Source organism: Pinus tabuliformis, chromosome J (assembly GCF_031772625.1).
Source record: "Pinus tabuliformis cultivar Carrire ecotype Pingquan chromosome J, CPIR1, whole genome shotgun sequence".
In the NCBI taxonomy this organism is placed as follows: Eukaryota; Viridiplantae; Streptophyta; class Pinopsida; order Pinales; family Pinaceae; genus Pinus; species Pinus tabuliformis.
Window position 1 is genome coordinate 1,282,191,957 of NC_142295.1, and position 20,166 is coordinate 1,282,212,122.

General features: G+C 37.2%; 1 protein-coding gene across 3 annotated transcripts in view; it reads left to right on the plus strand.

Annotated features, from left to right (window-relative positions):
• The first annotated feature begins 8,081 nt into the window (after positions 1-8,081).
• LOC149231929 (V-type proton ATPase subunit d2) overlaps positions 8,082-20,166 on the plus strand; it is a 40,654-nt gene continuing 28,569 nt past the window's right edge. For all 3 annotated transcript variants that reach the window (XR_016248113.1, XR_016248112.1, XM_089379316.1), the window contains exon 1: positions 8,082-8,521. Coding sequence is in view for 1 of the 3 variants with exons in the window: in XM_089379316.1 (XP_089235442.1) it covers positions 8,341-8,521 (181 nt within the window). In the remaining 2 variants the exon portion in view is untranslated. The remainder of the gene's footprint in view (positions 8,522-20,166) is intronic.

Consider the following 20,166-nt stretch of genomic DNA (forward strand, 5'->3'; position numbering starts at 1 on the left):
TTAAAAGGAAAAAAAAACCTCTAATCACCAAGTGTCCTCATAAATTAATTATCAGATTTTTTTTGTCAATATTATGGATTTTTCCATAATTAAGATTTTCTTAAAAAAAACAATTGTCATTATGTTTCGACCTTTTACTAACCATGAAAAGTGGCATGTTTAAAAAACAAAAGCAACAACCTACATATTACACTTATTTTTCCCTTGCTTATTTTCTTCATATTTTTTCATTGCCCATTTTTATTATTGAATGGACTTGGTTTAATCATTTTTCTCAATAAACTTCACCTATATTTATATTTTCCCAATTGAATTTCAAATCATGTTGCAACCAATTGAATTTCAAATCATGTTGCAATATAAAAAATAAAATTTAAGTCAACACGGTTTTCTCTTTTGTCTTTACAATTTTAATCATAACTTAAAAAAAAAAAAGAAAATAGGAATCTTTTGCAGTGAAGCCTATAAAATAAAATAAAAAAAATTTAGGAATATTTTGTAGTCACACACTTTTTTTTCTTTTCGATATACTAGACATTGTAAATTTTTATATTAGATATTTATTACATATGAATTCTTTGTCGCGTGATTAAGACGACACGAGATACTTCATATTAATTTGATTTTTGCAAAATAGAAATTCTACCATATTATTTGCCGCCGAATTACGATGAGTATGTATTTAAAGTTAAATAAATAGTTTGTTACCATAATTAGTTTTATATATATATATATATATATATATATATATATATATATATATATATATATATATATATATATATATACATACATACATACATACATACATACATATATATAATATAAAGATACTAGACATTGTAATTTCTCCTTTTTATTTCATCGCATAAGCTAAGGATGAAATTAAATGTGCACAAGCACATTTCAATAAGCTCTTAACTTTTGTAACAAGCTGGTGGGGCTAATATTTCTTCCAAAATTATGTATGCACCTATCTCTATTTTGCTCCAAGGTTATCTAGTCCACTAATTACTTTGTATTCAAACATGTTTTATTATTTCAAGCATTCAATATTTGTTATAAAATACTTCTTGCATAAGAGACTCGTACTAAGCAACAACACTGCATATTACACTTGCTAACATTCTCTTTCCTTCTCTCTATATATTTATAGAAATTAATGATTAATTGTTTTCATAATTTTTCTTTATCGATTTCCATCTAATTAGATTTTTTCTAATTAATAGTTTTTTTTGTTTGCTTTTCTTATACGTTTTTACATTTGTTTTGTTCCTTTCAATTTTATATTTTATTTTATATTTTCATTTTTCATTTTTTTTACATAAATTAATAGACAATCGTTTTTATATTCTTCATCTTTTATTAAGTTTTTTTCCAATTTTTATGTTGTTATTTTTGTTTTTCTATATTAATTAAATATAAAAATAATTATTGAATGGTTATAATATTTTGTTTTATATTTACATATATTTTTAAATTTATTTTTCCAAGATATTTTATATTTTTATAGTTATTAAGAAAAAACTTTCGGTAGAAATCACATAGGAGAATTTTTTCGATGCGTTTCAAACCACCCAATGTTGTTCAACACCACAACAAGATGAAGAGACAAATCATGACACCAACTTAAATAAAGAGTAATGTAGAAACCCTTAGTTAAGTTAACGACAATAATAGATGGCTAGTTTATGAATACTATATATATATATATATATATATATATATATATATATATATATATTATTAGTAGGATCAAATTATATTAAATAAAATCTAATAATATGCTCTGGTTTGATATATAGTTGAATAAATAGAATAAAAAGAATCAAATTTCAAAGTCAAACCTAAAACAAGGAGCGAAGTCCTAAAAATAATAAATGGAGTCAATGACCTATTAACAAATAATAATATTTAAAACAATGACATAATAAGAAAATATTCCCATAATGTAAATAAAAACAAAGTAAAAATAATTTAAATAAAATCCAATCTAAAAATAATCAAAATAAGAAAGACTAATGAATCAAGGTCAAACATAAAATAAGGGGCCAAGGCCCTACAAATAATTAAAGGAACCAAGAATAATCAAAATGATAAAAAAAACTTATTTGATGAAAAACCAATCAAAAAATTAGTAGAAATATGTGAAAAACAAGTAAAAACAAAAGATATAAAGAAGATAAAAATACCTACAAAGATAAATGAAATAGGATAAATTGTAATAAAAATCTCAAAAAAAAATTCAATAAAAGAAAATTATAAAATTAGGAAGACCGGATAGGGACCCAACATCTGCTAATTTTCCAACCATCGTCTCTATTCAAATTATTGGGCCTTCTTTCGATTTCTAGGGCTTCCCTGAATTTTTGATGATGGAAATGACTAATCCTAGCAATGACTTGGGCCTCCTCAATGCAGATGTGATGCTTAGTTTTTTCTACATGTTTTGCCAAAGCAGAGGAGTGGGTCCTGCCATGCTTGATGTTAGCAACATGCTCATGAATCCTTTGATTAATCGAACGATCGATCTCACCTACGTAGGGAGTCCCATAAGAGAAAGGGATAACGTAAACACCTTTCATATTTTTAGGGTCCACCGAGTCTTTTACAGATCTTAGGGAGCTCTGGATGGTATTTAGAGGCCTAAAGGTTGAAGGAACCTTATGCTTCCTTAAGATCTTCACAATCTTGTTAGTGGTCCCTTGGATAAAAGGAGATGCACCCCTGAAAATTGATCCTTGGGTTCTTTCTTAACCTTAGGACCTTTTTCGGCTTTGAGGAAGGCCTTAGTACATTGGTGTCTATTGTACCCATTATTAAAGAAAACACTAAGGAGATGAGATTTATCATCATTAAGATGGTTATCATCGGAAACTCTAAAGCTCTAGTCGCTAGAGTGTTGAGAACACCAAGCTTTTGAGCTGGGAAATTTTTCCCTTGCTCGTAGAAAGATCCTGGTTGTTAATATTATTTGTGACATTGAATATGGTATTAGAGACTTACCAAACGTCACTAAAGATATCATCAGACAAGACTGTGTTGTTGTCCTTAGAAAGGCAAAGCCCCCCAAGAACAACATCAACAAACTTGAGTTTGACGCTCTCAAGTCATTAAACAATAACAAGGATGTTGTTGTTCTCAAAGTCGACAAGGGTGGTGTTGTGGTTATTCTAGATAAAGAGGATTACTGAAGGAAGATGTTGGACCACCTTTGTAATAGCGAGAGCTACAGGAAACTTAATAAGGATCCTTTGAAGAAGATCTCCAAAAGTGTGGCTCTTGCTATAAAATCTAGTAACTCAGTTAGCTATTTTAGTCATAAGCTTACCCCATAATCTATGACCTTCCAAAGATTCATAAGGAAGGGGCTCCTCTGAGACCCATTGTCAACACGATAGGAGGGTCGACCTATCTTCTTGCTAAATATTTAGCCCTGAAGCTTAAGCCCCTTGTTGGCCATACATAATCCTTTGTCAAGGACTCTTCATTGTTTGTCAATGAGTTAAAGGGTATTAAACTTGATCTCGATGACAAGCTTGTGAGTTTCAATGTGGTCTCCCTCTACACTAATATCCCTATCAATGAGGCCATTGAAGTCATCAAGCGTATTACGGATCTTGATATGACTAGATTAGTTGATATCTGTCTCACCTCTACTTTCTTCTCTTTTGATGGGGAATTCTATGAGCAAACTTGTGGTGTTGCCATGGGTTCCCCCCTCTCCCCTGTGGTGGCTAATCTATTCATGGAGGAATTTGAATCAAAGGCCTTAGCCTCTTCTCAGATTCTGCTTAAGATGTGGAAAAGGCTTGTGGATGACACTTGTGTCATCTGGTCCCATGGTAAGGAAGAGTTGGAACTTTTTTTCCTTCATCTTAACAATCAGTCTAGTTCCATAAAGTTCACCATGGAATATGAAAGCAATGGTAGTCTGCCTTTCCTTGACGTCCTCCTTTCAAGGAAGGATGATGACTCTTTTTCTCATCAATTCTTTCAGAAGAAAACTCACATGGAGCAATATCTTCATGCTAAATCTCATCATTTCCCGGCTCAAAAGCTTGGTGTTCTCAACACTTTAACGATTAGAGCTTTAAGAGTTTCTGATGATAACCATCTTAATGATGAGAAATCTCATCTCCTGAGTGTTTTCTTTAATAATGGGTACAATAGACACCAATGTACTAAGGATTTCCTCAAAGCCGAAGAAGGTCCTAAGGTTAAGAAAGAACCCAAGGATCGATTTTCAGGGGTGCATCTCCCTTTTATCTAAGGGATCACTGATAATATTGCAAAGATCTTATGGAAGCATAATGTTCCTTCAACCTTTAGACCTCTAAATACCATTTGGAGCTCCCTAAGATCTGTAAAAGACTCGGTGGACCCTAAAAATATGAAAGGTGTTTACGTTATCAATTGCTCTTGTGGGACTCCCTACGTAGGTGAGATTGATCGCTCGATTAGTCAAAGGATTCATAAGCACACTGTTGACATCAAGCATGGCAAGACCCACTCCTATGCTTTGGCAAAACATGTAGAAAAAACTAAGCATCACATCTGCATTGAGGAGGCCCAAGTCATTACCAAAATTAGTCATTTCCATCATAAAAAATCAGGGAAACCTTAGAAATCGAAAGAAGGCCCAATAATTTGAATAGAGCTGATGGTTGGAAAATTAGCAGATGTTGGGTCCCTGTCTTGTCTTCCTAATTTTATAATTTTCTTTTGTTGAATATTTTTTTGAGATTTTTATTACAATTTATCCTATTTTATTTATCTTTGTAGGTATTTTTATCTTCTTTATATCTTTTGTTTTTACTTGTTTTTGAAAGGCTTTTGCTAATTTTTTGATTGGTTTTTCATCAAATAAGTTTTTTTAACCATTTTGATTATTCTTGGCTCCTTTGATTATTTGTAGGGCCTTAGCCCCTTATTTTATGTTTGACCTTGATTCATTAGTCTTTCTTATTTTGATTATTTTTAGTTTGGATTTTATTTTTAGTTTATTTTTATTTACATTGTGGGAATATTTTTTTATTATGTCATTGTTTTTTCAATAAAATATTATTATTTATTAATAGGGTCTTGACTCCATTTATTATTTTTAGGACTTCGCTTCTTGTTTTAGGTTTGACTTTGAAATTTTGATTCTATTTATTCAACTATATATCAAACCATAACCTATTATTAGATTTTATTTAATATAATTTGATCCTAATAATTGATGTTATATTTTAAAAAATATTATTCATAAACTAGTCGTTTATTATAGCCGTTAACTTAACTAAGAGTCTCTACATTGCTCTCTATTTAAGCTGGTGCCATGATCTGCCTCTTCATCTTGTCATGATGATGAACCACACTAGATGGTTTGAAACACATCAGCAAAAATTCTCCTATCTGATTTCTACCAAAACTTTTTTCTTAGTTATTCAATATGGATCACAGAAGTCTGAATTTAGAAATTCTTATAGTTATTAATAATTAATAATTTATTATTAACTCATTTATTTTTTTTGGTAATTTTTCTATTTTTGCATTTTTTTGTAAGCTTGGTGGGGCTACATGTCCATCATGTCTAATATATCACCTCGATCGGGGCAGGGAATTGAACCAGTGAATTCACATGAAGGAGTGCCTTAGCAGAGCACTCGATCATTGACTACCTCGTGGACTATTTTTTCTTTTGTTTTAATTATATTTATATATTTTAAACTAACATTCTAATTGCATATTAAATATTTATAAGTTTTTCATTAAAGTTCATTTTTAATAAATTGTTCACTTTTTAATAAAATAAATTATTTATCTTTTATTGCACGCTCTACAACCAATATGGGGGTAGATCTCAAGCATAAATGTTTAACATTTAACACATTTAACATTTAATTAAAAAATAATCTAATGTCGGCCCTAATTATAAATGTTTAATTTTTAACATTTAACATTTAACAAATTTAATCTAATGTCAATGTGGGCCGAGTATTGGGGTAGATGTGTAGGCCAAAATGTTTAACATTTAAATTTTTTATGCAAGCTCAATTAAAAAAACATTAAAAGTAATAAACAAAAAATTAAAAGTAATAAATAAAAAGTTAAAAGTAATATAAAGCAAGCATTTAAATATTGACTCAAATAATAATAAATAGTTGACATTAGAGTCTATTTGTCATATTTTGATTTTGTTATTAACTTGTAAATAGACTCCGTTACATTACCATGGGTTATCAATACCACATGCCCAAAAACCATAACTTATTTCACAATCAAAATATTTTATAACAATATGACAAGATTCTTAACCATGGATATTCACCCCCACTTTACCGTGGATATTATTAACATGTAAATAGGTTTTGTTACAATACCATGGGTAATACCATGACTTATCAATACTACATGCCCAAAAAACATAACTTATTTCACAATCAAAATATTTTATAAATATTTTATTTTAATTTAATTTTATAGCATTTTTAAAATTAAATCTAAAAGGAAAAATGTTATAATTACTTTTGAGATATATCTAAACCATCTATCCTCACGACTACTAAAAATATTCCCATAGAAATTAAATCAAAGTTTTAATAAAAATAAAATGAGAATACTTTTATATATAAATATGTGAAATTTATATAATATAAATAATATTATTAAGAATCAATACATATCCATCTTAACAAAGTATCCAAGCGATGAGAGAAAACATATTGACTAACAATAATAAAAGAAATATAGTGCATGGTTGTTTTAAGTTTTTCATTATTGCATTTCTTTGACACGATTGATCCAAAATATAAGTTTAATATTTTACAACCAATTGAGTTTTTTAATTTATATACATTCTTAAACACAATATCATGGGATCAAATTTAAGGGAGAGAGAAAGAGAGTGATGGGGGGAGAGAAAGAGAGGGAGGTGGGAGAGAAAGGAGGGGAGATAGGGAGAGAGAGAGAGAGATGTAGTGGGAGGGGGAGAGAGAGGGAGTGACAAGGGAGAGAGTGAGGGAGAGAGGAGAGGAGGGAAGAGAGAGGATAAGAGAGGAGAGAGATAGGGAGAGAAGGGGAAGAGAGAGGAGAGGGAGACATAAAGATGGAGGGGAGAGAAAGAAGGAGAGAGGGAGGGAGATAGTGACAAATTTAGAGGGAAGAGAGAGAGAGAAGGAGAGTGGGAGGGAGATAGTGACAGATTTAGAGGGAAGAGAGAGAGAGAGAGTGATGGGGGGTTGAGACAAAGGGAGGTGAGAGAGAATGATAGAGAGAGAAAGGAAGAGAGAGAGGGAGAGAAAGATGGAGTTGGAAGGGGAGAGAGAGGGAGGGAAGAAGAAAGACATAGAGGGAGAAAGGTGGAGAGATAGAGGGAGTGACAAGGGAGAGATGGAGAGGGAGTGAGGGAGAGAGGAGAGTGGGAGGGAAGAGAGAGAGGAGAGAGAGAGGGAGAGAAGGTCAAGAGAGGGAGATAGCTATGGAGAGTGTGTATGTTTGGGGGGTGAGATAGAGAGAGGGAATAAGAAAGAGACACATAGTTACAAACATAGATAGTATATAACCAACCTAGATCCATCTTAACTCCAGATCTATCAAGCGCCGAGAGGGATCAAATCTCTTGAGATGCAAACATTTCCTCAAGTTTTGCACTAAAAAAAGTACATTATAACTAACCATAGTTAAGGGATTTGAGATTTGATCCCTTTCGACACTTGATAGATTCGAAGTTAAAATGGATCTAGACTAGTACATTATAACTAACCATTTTGCATCTCTACATATATATTAATATAAGTGGTTTTAAAAATGTCAACCTAATTTTTTTTGATGTGATTTACCCAAAAAAAAAATAAAAAATTCCTTTATAAATATATTCTTTATATATAACTATAAAACATAAAACAATTAATTTATATAAAATTTATCTCCATGAAATTCTAAATTTAAAATTTAAAAAACAAGAGACTCTTCCATTATCCACCCACCCAATATAAGGTTCCTCCTTCCTCTTCCTCCAAAATCCAACTTTGTCCATACCTATCTCGTGGATCCATATAAAATGTGGTATGAGTGCTATTCCATGACCCATTTCCCTCATCATAATGTGATCCTTGACAAGCAATTACTGTATTAAAAAAATAAAATAGATGTGACAAATCCTTTGGCCATTTCACGCGAGCCTGCTCTCTCATCAGACATTGATACATTTCTCTGCGCCCTGTGGGTGAGAGAGCGGATTCCAACCCGATCCAAACACCCATAAACCGATCTGTTCTTGTTGGAGGTTTAAAGGCCAAACAGGTTCAGATCTACTCTGTACTAACATTAGTTTTGGAAATCAAAGTAGCAATCATGTATGGGTTCGAGGCGTTGACATTCAACATCCATGGAGGATACTTGGAGGCAATTGTGCGAGGATACAGGTCGGGCCTCTTGACAACGGCCGATTACAACAATCTAAGCCAGTGCGAGACGCTAGATGACATCAAAATGCACCTCTCCGCCACTGAATATGGCCCTTATTTGCAGAATGGTAATGCCCCTCCTGTAGTATTGATTTCGAAAAATTAAGTGCTCCATTATACAGTTATGTCGGTAGATTTGGATTTAAATCAATTGGCTCCAAAAGAATGGAAATTATAGCAGTTGCTGTAACTCTCTAAAAGAATGGAAATTATAGTCAGTTGCTGCAACTCTGCATGATGTAATGATGCCTTTTCTATACTGTAGAAAGATTGCTCTGTATAATCTTCTCATAGTGCTACGATTTCAGTGGATACAATCTGTATCGATTGGATTCTCAACAATTTGATTGTTGAAAAACTTGCCTGATGAAGCAAGGATTTGATGTTCCCTCTTATTGTCTTCTATGGTAAATAGACGAGGAGACTGTTGTGACTTTCCTTTTTTAGCATGTTAATGGAAGTTTCGGGTACATTGGCAAGGGATCTGGTATTTGATCCGTAATCTCACCTGGGATAGGATTTGTCCTTTTGGCCCAAGAGGGAAGAATGCTAGTATGCTAGAATGGTATTTTCTCACCAAGTTTGCTTTTAGGTCCTTTGAACGTACAAAGTAGGTCGTATACAAGAATGACAACCAAAGTGAATAAGATAATAGTGAGAGCCCCGAGTTGGGTGAGTAATTTGTCTTTTTCTATTCAGAAGGAAGTTGGAGAGCAGGGAGAATTTAGGGCAACATTTTGTATTCAAAGGCTTCCTACAAAGCCAAGAGTGATAAACAGAATGACTCACCTTGACCGAGAAGGTTTTTATAATTGCAACCTGGAGGCTGCAACTTGATGGAGCCTCAAGGAAGAAACTAGGTACAACTGGTGTTAGAGGGTATATAGTGAATAGTAGAGGGGCAGTTTCCATCACTTACGCGGCAGGCATGGTGTGGAGTAACAAAACAAAATTTCAGGGTCCCGTTGGAGGCCTAAAATATCAGGAAAAGGTATTATTGATGAAGATGGAGTTTCTTGGAAATTCTAAAGAAGCTTGATTGACTCACACTTTAGTGAATAAAATAGAATGGTAGATGCTTATGTAAATGTAGTTTTTTACTTGTAGCTAGTGGACTTGATGATAAAAGTAATAGACCGCTAGATGGTTTTTGTTTCAAAACATCTTGACTGGATTTAGTTTGTTCCTGTTAAAAAATTGCCGCGAGCGAAAACATTAAAAACAAGCAGCAACACAATACACAAACACAGAGTTTACCCTAGGAAAACCACATCTAATGGAATTTCATTAGATCCCTTCGCCAAAACCCAGCCAACCCGGCCAAGTGAGCTTTCACTGCTCACCTCCCCTTGCCTATTACAATAGAGTCTTCACTTAGCCTTTTAAAGGTTTCATACATGAATTCCATGGGTAGAAAACCTAGGTGCACTAAACCACATGCCCAAAACCTCTACCATTTGACCTAGTCAACTTTGACTCTTTCCTTGAGTCAAGTTTACCTAACAATCCCCCCTTAAACCTTGAATTGTTTAAGAGTAGTTAGAAACAAAGACAAGCTGAATGCAATAATATAGTTCCAACAATGGCCTTTCAAGGCTTCTTGTTAATTTTAGATAACAATGGTATGTTCTATGCTTAAGAACAATTTACTTCCAATTTTCTTATTACCCCAATATCAATTTCCAGATTAGCAATCACATATACATTGATAGTAAATGTAGATAGAACATAAACATAGTAAATGCAGATAGAACATAAACAATAACCAGAAGACAAGCCAAGACAAGAGGACACAATATTTGGCGGATGCTGGGGAAAAACGCCAATGTGGGAAAACCCTTTGGTCAAATCTTCTTATTATTCTTCAAAAGTTCAGCAGAGAGAGTACAATGTACAAAATTCACTTGCCCAAACACAGTCAAATCTGTTTAGTCAAACTGCAGTCAACAGGATGCCCTAACCAGAAAGTCAACGTTGGTCAAATCAATAGAATTACTTCTCCAAATCAGCTCGTTCAAACCCAGTCAATTCGGCCTCCAACAACAGTCCAAATCAGCCCAAAATAGTCCTGAAGAAACTGGTCAAACTTGGTCAATGCACAGTCACATGGCCTACGGTCAACGCTGGTCAAACTGCCCAGAAATCCTCAAAATCTGTGCCAAAAAATGCGGCTTGCCCAAACAGAAATTCTCCCAAGAAAAACGCCATCAAACAAGGTCAAATGTTGCCCGGTCAACACTGGTCAAACTTGCTGCAACTTGGTCAACCTAGGAAAAAGAAAACCCAGTCAATCCTTCGCACATGTGGAGGAGAAGAAGGCTTTCCTGAAATTTGTACGACCCAATCAGATGAAGAGAGAGATATGTGTGATGATGATGAATGTCCAAATGAGGTAGATGCTCCTTTTATTTATATGCAATGTTGAGGGTGAAGAGACATGACTTTTGGGCTTCTAAGCCTACATTAGATTGCTGGCCAACCTTGACAATTTGTCCATAGAAGAAATAAATTCATAAATCCATTTATACATGTCAGAATTTAGATCAATCCTACACCTCTCGGAAGGAGGAATCCAACAAAAATATCATCTCCATCATATGAGTTGTCCAAGGTGGAGTTTGGCCCTAGTTGCCAAATTTAACACTCCCTCTCAACTAGGGAGAACTCCACTTGCCAAACCATTTGACAATCTGTACCATCCCTGTCATCCCTACTTTGCTCTGCTGAACTATGAAGAAATAATGAAGAAGAAATGATCGAGAGTGTATCATACCACTCTCCACTGACCTGAAGTCAGTCTCCATTGATCCCAGATCAATATCAAACATCCTAGCATAGGGAGTACGGTAGTACACGATGCATCCATCGGTAGTACTATGGTCCCTATCCTCATTTCCCAACTCATTGGCCAAATGAGAGGTACTTCCCATGAGTCCTAGACTGCATGGGTAGGATGTATCGACGGGAGAAGGTGAACCACTCATCCTGCTCATATGTCATAGGAGAAGGTGAACCACTCATCCTATGCATATATCAACCATCATGGGGTATCACAGGGGAAGGTGAACCACTCACCTTGTACACAGTGCATCACTAGGGGAAGGTGAACCACTCACCCTATGGTCGCTCATCGCTCCAAGAAGTACCCCAAGCCCCCCCGGAGCTCCCAAAGTTCAATATCCAACTCAAATAGGATCCTCATAAGAGGGTCTCTCCACGACTCCAAGTCGTTCACAGAAGGTTAAGAATTTGACCTTCCCCAGGGACTTTTTAAGAATGTCTGTGATTTGATCATCAGTCCCAATGTGATGGAGCCTTATTGCTCCCCGTTGTACCATATCCCGGATAAAGTGGTATCTGATACTATGGTCCCTATCCTCATTTCCCAACTCATTGGCCAGATGAGAGGTACTTCCCATGAGTCCCAGACTGCATGGGTACGATGTATCGACAGGAGAAGGTGAACCACTCATCCTGGTCATATGCCATAGGAGAAGGTGAACCACTCATCCTATGCATATATCAACCATCATGGGTTATCACAGGGGATGGTGAACCACTCACCCTGTACACAACGCACCACTAGGGGAAGTTGAACCACTCACCCTGTACACAATGCACCACTAGGGGAAGTTGAACCACTCACCCTGTATACAACGCACCACTAGGGGAAGGTGAACCACTAGGGGAAGGTGAACCACTCACCCTATGGTTGCTCATCGCTCCAAGAAGTACCCCAAGCCCCCCGGAGCTCCCAGAGTTAATATCCAACTCAAATAGGACCCTCATAAGAGGGTCTATCCACGACTCCAAGTCGTTCACGGAAGTTAAGAATTTGACCTTCCCCAGGGGCTTCGTAAGAATGTCTACGATTTGATCATTAGTCCCAATGTGATGGAACCTTATTGCTCCCCGTTGTACCATATCCCGGATAAAGTGGTACCTGATATCAATATGCTTGGAGCGGTCACGAAACACTGGATTCTCAAAAAGACGAATCCGACTTTGGTTGTCGTAGAAGATCATGGTTGTATCCAACACATGTCCAAATAGCTCACTAAAGAGCTTCCTCAACCAAACAACTTCACAGGAGGTCATACTAGTAGCAATATATTCAGCCTCGACAGTGCTCAAAGCAACCGATTTCTGCTTCCTGCTCATCTAGGATATCGAAGCAGAACCTAGTGAGAAGCAACATCCCGATGTGCTCTTACGATCCACCACACTGCCAGCCCAGTCAGCATCAGAATAACCATGGAGCCTCACATTCCCGATAATGTATCTCAATCCATAGGTGATTGTGCCCCGAAGATATCTTAGAAGATTCTTGGCAACGATCCAATGTATATGATGAGGCTCGACCATAAATTGACTCATCGTATTCACTGCAAAGCATATGTTTGGACGAGAGTTCACCAAGAACATTAGGGCCCCCACAAGTTGACGATATTCAGAAGGATTTCCCAAATCGGGCCTAGCAACACTTCTGCTTAACTTTCTGAAGTTAAGTTCCATTGGAGTAGTCATGGACTTGCAATCCACCATCCCAAATCTTTCAAGTAGCTTCACAATGTATTTTCCTTGAGAAAGGAAAATCTCACTTGGCTTTTGCCAGACCTCCAATCCTAGGAAATAATGCATCAGTCCTAGGTCCTTCATCTCGAACTTGAAAGCCAACTTCCTCTTGCATTGATGAATGAGAGGGCCGCCACCTGTCAGAAAGAGATCATCGACATAAAGTACCAAGATGAGAGGTCTACCATTCTCAACCTTAAAGTAAAGGTTCAGATCAACTTCACTTCTTGTAAAACCCAACTTCATCAGATAGTTGTCGATCCTCTCATACCAAGCCCAGGGAGCTTGCTTCAACCCATAGAGGGCTTTCTTCAACTTGCATACATGTGTCTTACGATCTTGAACTTCGAACCCCTCGGGTTGTTCTACATAGACTTCCTCCTTAATTGAACCATGCAAGAAGGCAGTTTTGACATCCATCTAGTGTAGGTTCCATCCTTGCGAGGCAGCAAGGGCTATAATCGAACGGATGGTGGTATATCGGGCAACTGGTGCAAATATCTCATCATAGTCCACACCTTCCTTTTGAGAGAAGCCTCGAGCAACAAACCTGGCCTTGAACTTTTCAGCACTTCCATCAGCTCCATGCTTGATCTTGTAGAGCCATTTCGAGGTGACAACAGATTTGTCCTTAGGTCTAGGGACCACATCCCAGACATCATTCTTCATAATTGACTCATACTCTTCGTTCATAGTATCCTTTCATACTTGGTGCTTCACATCTTCTTCGAATGTGCAAGGTTCAGTTTGAACAATGGTGCTCATGGCAGCTAAGTACCCTTGGTACCTATTCAGCTTCTTACTTTCACGAAATGTCCCCCTTGGTGCAATATGTCTCTCGGCATCTTCGAGAGTTTCCCTAAGCCATGAGGGTCTCCTTTTTGAGGAGGAGGGCTCATGGGGAGGTGGATCAATGGGGTCCATTGGTCCTTCAACATCGGGCATCGGCTCATCTTGCAGTTCTCCCTAGTTTCCTGTGTCTGCTTCTTTGTCCTTCCTTGGAATAGGAAGGTTCCTAATCTTCCCAAGGGCAACATCTTCATCAAAGGTGACATCATGACTTATCTCCACTTCTCTTTGACCAGGCACATAGATTCTATATGCCTTTGAAGTTTCACTGTAGCCCACAAATGTTCCTTTCTTCCCAGATGCATCCAATTTGCTTCTCTTTTCTTTCGGCACATGAAAATACATGGGGCTACCAAAAATTCTAAAGTGAGAAACATCAGGTTTCTTACCGGTGAAAACTTCTTTAGGAGTTTTGGAGTCCAATGCTTGATGAGGGCATCTATTTTGAACATACACGACAGTGTTGGCAACTTCTCCCCATAGGAACTTTGGAAGGCTTTGATCATGAAGCATGGCACGGGTGGCTTCTATAATAGAACGATTCTTCCTTTTAGCAACACCATTTTGCTCAGGAGTATATGCGGTAGTAGTCTCCCTCTTAATGCCAGCTTCTCTACAATAGTCATTGAACTCATTTGATTCATATTCGGTTCCATTATCGGTCCTCAATATTTTGATCTTCTTCCCTGTTTGATTTTCGACCAAGGCTTTGAAAGAGCAGAACCATGTGAACACTTCGTCCTTCTTCTTCAAGAAATAAATCCAAGTTTTGCGAGAGAAGTTGTACACAAAGATAGCGTAATATAAATATCCTCCCAAAGATGTCATGGGCAACGTACCAGATAGATAAGAATGAACCAATTGCAAAATATCGGTAGTCTTGCTATGACTTGAGGGGAATGGTCCCTTTGGATGTTTTCCTTTGGCACATCCTTGACAAACACCTTCATGTTCTACTTTAAATTCGGGCATACCTGTCACCATCTTCCTTGCATCGGGTAGGGCTTTATAATGAAGATGAGCAAACCTTCAGTGCCATAATTTGGATTGAAGAGATGTGTCACAAGACATAGCTCCCAATGGACTTCCTCCAACTTGATATAGGCTATCAACCCTGAATCCAAGAGTAAATGCTTCTTTGAAATTTCTTTTCCAAACATGTACCTTTCCATCAATGAATGCTACCTTGAATCCTTTGTCCTCCATTGCCGAGATAGATACCAGGTTCTTCTTTAGATCAGGTACATATAGTACTTCTTGTAGATGAATGGTGTTACCTTGATTCAATTGAAGAGTAACATTCCCAACTCCTTTCACGGGATAGGTGGCATTGTCTCCAAGAATGATTTCCAAATTTGTATCCTTTTCTATCAGATTTGAAAGAGCTTCCTTATACCTAGTGAAGTGCCTTGAGGCACCACTATCAATCAACCAATTTCCCAAGGTATCCGGTGGAGAGGCAGTAGAGAGGGCAGATATAAGATAAAATTCTTTTTGCTTGTTATCTACAACATTAGATTCATCATACCTGGAGTTTCTTGATCTTTTGGGAGGTCGACCATTTCCATGTTGAGTAGCAGGAGCATTCCTTTTTCCTTTGTTGTTGAATTTGCCATTCCTTTGATTGTTGTTGCCCCTGAAATTGTTGTCATCATCCCGAGGTGTATCCCTTCTTTTAGGACACTCTCTAGCATAGTGCCCAAACTTGTTACAAATGAAGCATCTTCCCTTTCTTCCATCTTTGAATCTCGGTCTTCCTTGACATTGCTTCTTTGAACCTGCATTGTTCTTCTTTTTAGCATGAGCGGAGAATGCAGTAGGATCATTCCTATTTGAAGGCATGTCTCTCTCTATCATCCTTGTCTCTTATTGAGTACATCTAGTCAACAATTAATCAAAACTTGGAATCCTGTCATTGTTGAGGATAGTAGTGTTGAACACATGCCATTCATGAGGGAGATCTCCAAGGGCAATGCGAGTGAGCTCCCTATCAGCAATAACTTCTCCAATTGAAAGAAGATCATTTTTGATCTCGGTAATCTTCATGATATAGGATTGGATATCTTCACCTCTTCCCTTATTTATGTCCTTCAACTTGTTTTTGAGAAAGAGGAGTTGGTTTGCATTGCTAACTTTGAACATGCCAACCAACCTGTCATACATCTCCTTAGATGTGTTCAAATTGGAGATGTATGCAACCAAATGCTTGTTAATAGAATCCCTAATGATCGTCTTAGCTTTGACTTCACCTTTCTTGTACTTTGTCTTAGCGACAACCGGTGCATTTGAAGGAGGTTCAGTAATCTTTCCCCGCACATAGTCCATAAAATCCTGCTCTTCCAAAGTCAAATCAAGAGACATCTTCCATGCATGATAATCAGACTTATCATTGAGCTTGTCATTAGGTTTGAAGTAAGATGCGGAGGCCATTGAATCTTGTCCTTGTCCAACAAATCTCAGTGATTGCTCTTTTCACTCTTGCTTGGGCTTTGTCTTTACGTCAACTTTGATACCATGTTACTTTTAGATAACAATGGTATGTTCTATTGCTTAAGAGCAATTTACTTCAATTTTCTTATTAACCCAATATCAATTTCCAGATTAACAATCACATAAACAGTGATAGTAAATGCAGATAGAACATAAACAATAACCAGAAGACAAGCCAAGACAAGATGACACAATATTTGGCGGATGTTAGGGAAAAACCCCAATGTGGGGAAAACCCTTTGAGCAAATCTTCTTATTATTCTTCAAAAGTTCAACAGAGAGAGAGTACAATATACAAAATTCACTTGCCCAAACACAGTCAAATTTATCCAGTCAAACTGCAGTCAACAGGATGCCCTAACCAAAAAGTCAACGCTGGTCAAATCAACAAAATTACTTTTCCAAATCAGCTCATTCAAACCCAGTCAATTCGGCCTCCAACAACAGTGCAAATCAATGCAAAATAGTCTTGAAGAAATCGGTCAAACTTGGTCAACGCATAGTCAAACCTGCGGTCAAATGGCCTGCGGCAACTTTGGTCAAACTACCCTAAAATCCTCGAAATCTGTGCATTCGCCAAAGAATGCGACCTGCCCAAATAGAAATTCTCCCAAGAAAAACACAGTCAAACAAGGTCAAACGCTGCCTGGTCAACGCTGGTCAAACTTGCTGCAACTTGGTCAATGCAGGAAAACAGAAAACACAGTCAATCCTTTGCACGTGTGGAGGAGAAGAAGGTTGTCCTGAAATTTGTACGACCTAGTCAGATGAGGAGAGAGATATGTGTGATGATGATGAATGTCCAAATGAGGTAGATGCTCCTTCTATTTATATGCAACGTTGAGGGTGAAGAGACATGACTTTTGGGCTTCTGAGCCTACATTAGATTGCTGGCCGACCTTGGCAATTTGTCCATAGAAGAAATAAATTCATAATTCCATTTTTACATGTCAGAATGAGATGATCTTTAGATCAATCCTACACCTCTCGGAAGGAGGAATCCAACAAAAATATCATCTCCATCATATGAGTAGTCCAAGGTGGAGTTTGGCACTAGTTGCCAAATTTAACACTTCTAAATATTAAACAATGAGTGCAGAAGTACCAACCTCCTAGCTCTAATCTGTAGGTATATCAATAAAATTAAAAAATTTGCAACCCCCCTTGTTGAGAGTTTTACAACATTTATAGATTCAATTAGTAACTGCCTCCTATGATTGTTGAACTTCTTTGAAGTCATTTACAACTCTTTAGCTTCCATAATTTACAAATATAATAAAAGATTTTTTCAAAACTCTCAAAAGTTAACTACATAGTGGCCCCCCACTGATTGGGTCCTTAATTGAGAGTTACATAATGCCTTGAATACATGCCACATAGTCTTCATAATACAACTTAATCATCGTGCCTCTGCTGCGTAGTAGGCTTTCCATGATGTCATCGCATTCTAATGTGGCTTGTGAGGTGACTAGATATTCCTCTTTAGTAAGACTAGGTGTGGATTCAACATTGTTTGTTGCTTGGCGAGGTCCACAAGTTGTTGCTTTAAATTATCCTTGGAAAGCATACGAATGGAGAGATTGTAAGAGATCATTTTATATGCAACAACTTTTGATTCCTTGCTTCCTCTTTCTTCGCTTGATCTTTCCTTGTCTTTATGAGCTTGTTCAAGGTTGTCTTCCATAAAACATGTAGGGGCTCACCTAACTAAAGGTTCCTCCTTTGATTTATATATGTTGTCAACATGGTATATCTTCGAGCCTCGTCTATTTGCGGGAAAATGCTCTCTTTGAAACAATTGATATGCCTTTGACCATGTTTATCCCAAAGATTTTGATTAATTGAGTTATCAGGTTCCACTCTGTATGAGTGCTTAACCACTGAAATTTAGTATGTTTTACTCTTGGGCATACACGTGGTTCTTCTGTGAAAACAATGAAACAACAGGCACCCATTATGTAGATTAGTTTCAAATGTTGTCTGCAAAGGACTTAAAGGTTTGGTCCAAGATGATTGTTCCTGTGAACATGCATTGGGATTTAGTAGTGAAGGGAAAGGCGAGACTGGTAGATATGGATTGGAAGTACTCTTGATGATTACAATTGAAACAAGTTTACCATCTTGACTGAGGTCTCTATGTATCCTCCAATGTAGAAGTTTCCCTATACACTTGAGAAAGAACAAGGGTTTCTTGGCATGGAAGCACTGATTCTTGCACTCAATCTTGAACACAAATAACATATGAAGATTTGTTCCAAGAATTGAGCTAAAAGCACTAGAATGGCTTGTTGCATGAAACCCTGTATGTTCCAGCTAAACAAACCCTAGGAAGCCGAGGAACTGAAATTGAAGGTTACTGAACTATGATAAAAGTTCTTGAGCCTTTCATTCCAATGACCTTGCTCTATCTTGTCTTTTACCTTTAGTAAATTCATGTGTTACCCAAGGAAAACTTGAGAGAAAATAACTTGCAAGAGAAAGAGGCTTGAAATAGTGAATCATGACTCTGACTTGAGGCTCAAGGAGGTAGTGTAGCACTATGAAGAGAGCCATTGATGCACTATAGCACTGGGAAGATTCCTAGTGCTGCACTATAGGGGTCAAGGAATGAAAAATGGAACTTAGGAGAGAGAAAATGAGGCAATAGTGCTAGACTAAGGGTTATTTGGGTGCTATAGCACATGCTAGAGGATCAATTTTGCGCTGTGGAGGCTCATAAAGGAAGAAAAATGGCTTTAAGATCAAATTTGAGGGATGAATTTGGGTGTAGTGCCGCACTGAGGGGTAATAGGGTGCTATGGTGCTGAGAAGAGGCTTAATGGAACACTATAGGGGTCAAGGGAGAGAGAAAAATCAAGTTGTGAAGCTAAGAGCAAAGTTGTAGCTTTGAATAGAGGGCCAAGAGAGTGCCATAGTGCTGGCTAGATGTCCAAGAGGGCACTACATAGGCTCATAAAGGTTCAATCTAGCAAGGAAAATCAAATAGAAACCTCTCTCTAAGAGTTATCTCTTGGTGATGAAGAGTTGCAAAGTATTTTTCTACCAAAAGATTACGATTAGGTGTTAAAATTGGCAACTAGGACCAAACTCCATGTGGGTCATCTTATTAATGGCAGCTGATATTTTTCTTGGATCCCTCTCATGGAGAGGTGTAGGATTGATCTAAATATGATCCGATTCCGATAAGTATTCATAGAGTTATGAATTTATTTGTGTTATAAGACAATTTGTCAAATTTGGCTAGCAACCAAATAAACCCCACTTGTGCTCAACGTTTTAGTATAAAAAGGGGTGGCTTGCAAGTCATTTGCACACACTCTTCTTGTGATCTCTTCCTCTCCACTTGTCTTTGGGTTTTGGTGGGTTGAGAGATCCTAAGAGTATACGCTGGCCTAAGTCTTATGATGCCCTAGCCGCAGTAAGGAGGATGCCCTAGCAGTAGTCTGGCCGCAGTCAAAGGAGGAACATCTAGACGCAATCAAAGGGAATATGCCATGCCCTATTCCGCATTTTGAGAGAGACCTTAACGCTGTCATGGAGAAGAGAAGTCTAAATGCTGACCTAAAGGGAGATGCCCTAACTACTGTTCTATACGAGATCAAGGCACAGTCAGAAGAGAAGGCTCTACGCAGTCAAGGAGGGAGCTCTAATCCGTAGTTAAGGGTGGCTCTAATTCACCGTTAAAGAGGCCCTTATACGCTGTCCTAAGGTGCCCTAATCCACAATCTGTTGAGCCCTTATTCACAGCTAAACAGTGATCCTATTCTGCAGCAACTGGGCCCTAATTCGCAGCTAAGAG